General features: G+C 38.6%; 2 protein-coding genes across 5 annotated transcripts in view; one reads left to right on the forward strand and one right to left on the reverse strand.

The window, feature by feature from the left end:
• Positions 1–7,943, forward strand: part of LOC101287519 (zinc finger protein 33B) — a 346,100-nt gene that overhangs the window by 234,801 nt on the left and 103,356 nt on the right. The window lies entirely within an intron of this gene.
• LOC117198134 (zinc finger protein 33B-like) overlaps positions 1,659–7,943 on the reverse strand; it is a 76,960-nt gene continuing 70,675 nt past the window's right edge. The window contains 1 exon segment of the mRNA XM_049696670.1: positions 1,659–4,764. Within this exon segment, the coding sequence (XP_049552627.1) occupies positions 3,967–4,764 (798 nt within the window). The 3' untranslated portion in view covers positions 1,659–3,966.

Genomic DNA, 7,943 nt, shown 5'->3' on the forward strand with positions numbered 1-7,943 from the left:
GCACATGGACTTGCGTTTTGGTAACACTTGGGTCTCTCAAGGCCTGTCTCTCTCCCCCCACCTGCCCAGTGGGGATGATTCTAGCACGTATTTCTAGGGATGTCCTCAGGCATGTCCTTTTCTGATCCCACCCCATAGTTCCTTATTTAACGTCACTCTGCAGGTGTGCGTGTCTGTGCGTACACAACAATAAGCACACAGCCGTCTGTACGCGCGCGCGTGCGTACACAACAGTGAGCACTCTCTGGGAAGCCAGAAGAAAACTGCCCCCACATAGGGAGGGATGTGCAAAAACTTCCTAAGATCATATGGTTTCTAATTTCCAAAGCAATCCCAACGAGAGGCGTCCAATCCTTGGCCTAGATCAGGACACAGTGACACAAGGCCATACAGGTAGCAGGAGCTGGAGTTGGGATAACAGACTCAGACACTGGCTCCACCGTCCACACCCGTAACCACAGTGCTGGGTGCAGCAAGACAGCCGCCTTCAGCAGGGACCCATCCTGGCAGGCTTGGCTACTCTGGCTGGACACATAGTGGCCCAGGGTCAGACTGGAAAATGATGGGCTGCTGTCACCAGACAGACTTGACAATCTTATTTGCTTCTGCCTTCATGTTCCTGTTCTTAAATACCTCTCCTCAGTACTAAGGGTGGTTGACACCTTTTACCCAGGCCCAACCTCAGTATAAACTGAGTCAACTTTACCAGGATCAAGAGGATTTTTTAGTCAGCTGGAGTAAAAAGATCCTCAGCCTCGCTGGAAATCCCCGGATAAGCAGTTTTCCCAGTGACTTCATTAGGAGTCAGGCACCAGAGGTAATCACTGAGATGGGGAAAAATCACATGCTCAAATTTATAAATATTCTTTCATAAAATCATCTCATTATTAATAATGTCTTACCTGATTAAGGACTTCACGTGTCCTGTCAGATAATATATGCCTACATACTCACATAAAATGCTGTACATTTCCACACTGCATGTTTTATTCAAATATGGCATACATACACACACACACCAAATCCACTCAGAATATAGTTACAGTAGCTATTTGTACTACTCCTTTCCTTTAACTTCTGTATATTTGAGGGGGTAACAGACAATCCTAATACAGAGTTACAGTTTTCTAAGTTTATTTTCACCTTTACCAGTGTCCTGTGTATTTTCATATGTTTTCACGTTGCTGATTAGCATCTTTTCATTTCAGCTTGAAGGACTCCTTTCAAGGCAGGCAGTGTCCTATAATTGGCCCATCTGGGTTATGCACCAGCAGAATAATGTGGACAGGAATGCAGAGCCTAAAAATACAATAGCCACTTCAAAGGGTAATTCTGCATACATTTTTTTAAACATATTTATTTATTTATTTATTTATTTTTATATTTATTTTTGGCTGTGTTGGGTCTTCTTTTCTGTGCGAGGGCTTTCTCCAGTCGTGGCAAGCAGGGGCCACTCCTCATCGCGGTGCGCGGGCCTCTCACTATCACGGCTTCTCTTGTTGCGGAGCACAGGTTCCAGACGCGCAGGCTCAGTCGTTGTGGCACACGGGCTTAGTTGCTCCGCGCATGTGGGATCCTCCCAGGCCAGGGCTCGAACCCATGTCCCCTGCATTGGCAGGCAGACTCTCAACCACTGCGCCACCAGGGAAGTCCTGCATACAATTTAAAAACGGGTTTCAAATCAGTGAAATAGGGTGAATAAATCAAACGGTGAGAGATCAACTGGCTATTCATCTGGAAAAAAACAAAGTTGGGTCTTTACTTTGCACCATATTTAATCAAGCAGTAAGAGAAGGGGGTCAGTTGATCATTCAATTTAACTTAAAACATATTTGTTTCATATGTTTTAAAGAGAAGACACCTGACAAAATGGAAAGTTCTAAAAAGAATCTTCTTGTATCAACAAATAGAAATTCCTTTCAAACAATGGAATGATAGACAATTTTATTTCTAAAGTTCAAGTTCTGAACATAAATGCCTTTGGCGATAACAGAACACTCCAAGTCAAACTATTCAGTATCTGTGAAGTAGGTAATAGTATCTCCATGTTGCAAATGAGGAAACTGAGGCACAGAGAGATTGAATCACTACGTAGGTCACACAAATGATAAGTGGCAGAAATAGAACAGCTTGTCTGAGAAAACAATGCCATGTCACATAATTCAAGGAAGAAAACTGTGGCATTCTACCACACTAAATACAAACACAGATAGTTCTTAGCTCACATAAAATCTGGGCTTCACACCTAAATTTATATAAGCATATCACTTAGACATATAAAAAATATAAAATGGGGGTAACTTCTTCAACAAGTGCTGTTTTTAATCTGTAAAGTATAAGTACTAATGTTCAAGGCTACTTTTGAACATTGACTCAGATGTGTGTTATAAACAATTGTGTACTGGTTCGTTGCATACTTTAAGTAAACCTTGATTCTATTAAACATTGTTTGGGTCATTTACTGAAAGGACAGTTTGGTAACAATGTTTATACCCATTTATATATGTCACCAAAGAGTAAAGAACACAGGATATGTGGCATTTTATGCATTCAATGTGTCTTCTAAAGTATATGTTGGGTAAATATATGATGAAACAACAATAGTATTTAGTGTAAGAAACCCTGATATAAATAAAGTTATTTAGGTAAGCGTCATCATTCCACTACGATTATTTTGGGGTCTGAAACAAAAATCAAACATACATGAAATAAGTGTTAAAGAGCATAATTATGCATATCAGCCTGACATAGCTCAGAGGCTATTTACATACACATTGAAAGCTGCTATTCTGATGCTTCAACTCATTTGTGCCTTTTTTAAAGCTACATATTCCATGGTGAGCATGACTAAGTAAACATACTGTGTTATATTTCTAATAAGATATTTGGTACTGCATCCAAAACCTTGCTTCTAGAATTAGATTATTTCCAGATGAAGATTCCCCCAACATTTTTTTAATGAACTTATTTATTTTTGGCTACGTTGGGTCTTCGTTGCCGTGCACGGGCTTTCTCTAGTTGCGGTGAGCGGGGGCTACTCTTCGTTGTGGTGCACAGGCTTCTCATTGTCGTGGCTTCTCTTGTTGCGGAGCATAGGCTCTAGGCGCACAGGCTTCAGTAGTTGTGGCACATGGGCTCGGTAGTTGTGGCTTGCGGGCTCTACAGCCCAGGCTCAGTAGTTGTGGCACACAGGCTTAGTTGCTCCCACGGCATGTGGGATCTTCCCAGACCAGGGCTCGAACCTGCATCCCCTGCATTGGCAGGCGGATTCTTAACCACTGCGCCACCAGGGAAGCCTCCCTGACATTTCTAAAGCTGACAATTTTCTGCTGTCACATATTCTCTGATATACAAATTTTGAAATGTGTTTTGATATTATAAGGTTTTATTCTACTCTCAATTATCTGATGTTCAGTAAAATCTGTGTCTTTGTGAAAATCTTCCTACAGCCATTTCATCTTGGGGTTTTTCATGGTAAATATCTGATTTACAAAATGTTTGACTTGCTGATGAAGGGTTATTAAAATGCAGGATATTGACAGGGGTTTCTCTATTACTGAATTCTCTGACATACAGTGTTTCTCACTCCATCATTAGATTCACAGGCTATATGAAATACAGGATGGCTAAGATAAGCTATGACAACAAATAGACCTGAACATGTGATGGCTCAACACAATGCAAGTTTATTTCTTGTTCCTGAAAAGACTTAAGGGTCATGGTAGAGAAGGGAGGGCTCTGCTCAGGAAGTCATTCAGAGACCCTGGTTTCTTCCAACTTGTGAATCTGTAATCTCTAATGCCTCACTCCCAAGCTGTCCTGAGGATGATCTTTGACAGGGAAAGAGTGGGATGTAGGAAGGATTCCAAATGAGGTCTTTCATGGGCTTGGAAATAATGTACATCACTTACGCCCACATTCTGATACAGAGCTTGATCGCATAACCTCATGTGGATCAAGGGAAAGCTAGAAAATCTTAACTAGTTGTGTATCCACACAAAAAAGGAAATGAGTATTGGGAAAAACATAGCCAGTTTGTGCCACATGGGACTTCTGCCCTATGTGAATTCCCTGATGATTAGTAAGGGTTGATTTCTGGCAGAAAGTTTTCCCACATTCTCCACATTTATAAGGTTTCTCCCCCGAGTGAGTTCTCAAATGATTAGTGAGGGAAGATTTCTGACAGAAATTCTTCCCACATGCATTACTTTCATAGGGTTTTTCCCCTGTGTGAGTTCTCTGATGTTTAGTAAGAGTTGACTTCATACGAAAAGATTTTCCACATTCATTGCACTGGAAGGGTTTCTCTCCTGAGTGAGTTCTCTGATGTATAACAATGGCTGACTTCTGACAGAAAGTTTTACCACATTCATTACACTGAAAGTGTTTCTCTCCTGTGTGAGTTCTCTGATGTTGAATGAGAGCTGACTTCTGGCAGAAAGTTTTCCCACATTCATTACATTCATAGGGTTTTTCCCCTGTGTGAGTCCTCCCATGTTGAGTGAGGGATGACTTTCGGTAAAAGGACTTCCCACATTCATTGCATTTGTAGGGTTTCTCTCCTGTGTGTGTTCTCTGATGGTCTGTGAGGGCTGATTTGTGACTGAAGGTCTTCCCACATAAATTACGTTCATAGGGCTTCTTTCCTGTGTGAACTCTCTGATGGACCATGTGCATTGACTTCTGTTGGAAGGACTTCCCACATTTAGTACATTCATAGCGCTTCTCCCCTGTATGTGTTCTCTGATGCACTGTGAGGTTTGACTTGTGATTGAATGTTTTCCCACATTCATTACATTTGAATAGCCTCTCTCCTCTCTGATTTTTCTGAAGTTGAGTGAACTGTGACATTCTGCTGCAATTATTTTCAATTTGACTGCTTTCATGTTGCTTCATTTCCACGTAGATTCCATGACATTTCAAAAGAGAGGACTTCTCACAGAAACTTTCCTCATGTCCATTATATTCACAGAGTTTCTCTCCTGTATGAATTTGCCTATGTGGGATTATCACAGCCTTTTTCTCTAAGGCTTTCCCACCATTATTATATTTAAACGTCTTCTCTGAAGTTTGGATGTTTAGGTGTTGAATAATACCATTATTACAATCAAGGGCTTTCTCATTTTGATTATTTTCATAAGAATCCTCTTGAGTATGAGACTTTTCCTCCTTAATAACAAATAATTTCTCATGTATATTTAACACATCAGGCTTCTTTCTTGAAAAGTTTCTATTACTACTAATTGATACTGAAGTATTTTTCAAACTTGTTCCATATAAGTCATATTTATAAGGCATTATGCTTGAAGAAACAAAGTTTGTGCTCATATTAGATGATTTTCCTAAAGCATTAACTTTCTCTGAAGTCAATGTTTTGTTGTTGAATGCAACTTGTGGCAAATATTTGTTTTGGTTGTCCTGGATTCTCTCTGTTAGGTCATGAGTTTTGCAGTCTTCTAGAAATGAAAATATTGAACATACCATAAGCATTTGAACAGATTTCTAATAGAATTGGACTAAGATACAAATGTCATACTATATATTTGACTTTTGGTTTCAGGAGTCTCTCAAGATCAAAGTGACTCTTCCCCATCTAGTTTGTTTGGGAAAACAAATGTGGAGAAAAGGGAGAAAAGCTAATAATAGGCAGACGTAATTATTCAGCATTTTACAAACAGAAATTTCAAAGTGGGTAGAAATGAAAATGTAAACTCAAGAAACAGCAATAGAGGATGGAAGATTTTACAGAAGTGGTAGCTTCGGGTAGGAGGAAAATCACAGAGACTGGGATGGGTACAACTGAGCTAATGAAGAGTAATTTCAGTGACAAGGAAAACAAGTAGATAAAGGTGTTAATGGGGAAAATAAAGAGATGGACTACAGAGTAGGTCTAATACCCTCAAATCTACATTGTTTTTAATAACATTGTGACAAGTTTTCATGCTCCAGTTGAACTCCCCTTATTTCCATTCTACACATAACAGCAAAGTAAATCTCTGAATGCACCAACTGCCTCATGTTTGAGGGAAGAGTTATTAGATTGCACTCTAATTTTCCTTCTAGCCATGATTCACAGAAATGTACAAAAGAAAGTACAAAACAATGGCAGACTAAGTCACCTGTGGCAATCTAGTTCTGACTATTTTGGCTGTGATACCTTAATATCAATCTATCATACTTGTTTGACAGGTAAACTACCATGATAATCACATTCACTTTCACTTACTTTTCCTTAAAACCTTGCCTGTGCCACAATACTAACACTTAATTTTGCTTTATATCTCACATCTCACATTTCTACATTTCAGGCTTCTACATATTATTAGAATTTAAGGGACATATTTTTCAATCCAGTCTTAGAAAATGAGTAACAATCGTGTTTATTTACCATTTAGAAAGTCTTGTTCACATTTGTCATCCAGTGCAACGAAGTCTATCCCAAGCTGAAAAACCACTGACCAAGTACCACATAGAAAACTATTACAAGTCATCATTCTAGCAAACAAAATTTACACCAACTGAATGCCCATCAGATTTTCAAGCTACCAATCTACAGCTCCATAATCAATAACCCCTGCCTCAGTCTAGTCAGTTCTTTGTCTCATTGAACTGTCCACTCTTAACAAGCTGAAAATGTGTTCTCTCACTCAGCCTTGGCTCTATTTAGTATCTAGAAAAAAAAGTCATAATGATACTATTACTCCAAATCTCCACAAATGCCATCTCAAATCTTCCTACTTTCTAAACTTTCAAAAGTTACATTTACTCTAAATCTAAAAGTAGTTCCTGTCTAGACCACATGAATAGCATCATTCTACAAATTTATTCTACTGTCATTTCCTGGGACCAGTCAAATAGAAATCACTTGGATAAGTGGTATGAAGGAAATAAAATTGGGGAAAATTCTAGGTGGGGTTTTAGTTAAGGCAGTACATTTGAAAGGAAATGAAATTTGAAATACTGTAGACAAAATAGTGTCTCATGTTTGTTTTAATATTTCTTTGATTTCTAGTGATGTTACATATTTTTCATATACTTAGTGACTAGTTGTACTTTCTTTTTTAGTATTTACTTAAAAATTTTGGGGGGCTGCATTGGGTCTTAGTTGTGGTAGGTGGGATCTTTCATTGCGGTATGTGGACTTCTCTCTAGTTGTGGCACACGGGTTCCAGAGTGCATGGGTTCTGTAGTTGCGGCACGTGGGCTCTCTAGTTGTGATGCACGGGCTCAGTAGTTATGGCACCTGGGCTTAGTTGCCCTGCGGCATGTGAGATCATAGTTCTCCGACCAGGGATTGAACCCGTGTCCACTGCACTGGAAGGCAGATTCATAACCACTGGACCCTCCAGGGAAGTCCCTGTACTTTCTCTTTTATAATTACATTTCAATATTTCTAAGACATGCATTTTTTCTCGTATTTTAACAGCTCTGAAATTGGATCTTGTAATGCATCTTAAAGTAAATGATATGTCATAGTTTAATTGTCCATATATTTTCTTTTGCAATAGTAAATAGAATATTGAGGCATCTGGCAGTCCACTGCATTGTAGATTGAATGAAAAGCTGCAGCAGGATATTCTTTTTCTATTTTTATTGCATGTTAGATGTTCATCTTTCAACTGATTTGTAAGAGCAGTTTATCAAGAGTGTGAAATCTGTGTCTCGTAATTATTAAATATATTTTCTCAGTTTGTGTTTTAACTTTCTGTTATATCCTTTCTGGTTTCTGCCTTTTGTTTCATGCTATATCAAATTATGTTCTTTAAAATCTTTTATTTATATTCTAGGTAATTGATGGTTTACTTTTTAAATTTACATGCTGAATTCATGTACCATTAACCTTATTTTCTCAAATCATTAACTGAACATTCCAAACTATCTCCATTGTTTGAAATAACAATTAAAAAATAAATTTATGTATTCATTTATTTTTGGGTGCGTTG

The sequence above is a fragment of the Orcinus orca genome, chromosome 14 (assembly GCF_937001465.1).
Source record: "Orcinus orca chromosome 14, mOrcOrc1.1, whole genome shotgun sequence".
Classification (NCBI taxonomy): domain Eukaryota; kingdom Metazoa; phylum Chordata; class Mammalia; order Artiodactyla; family Delphinidae; genus Orcinus; species Orcinus orca.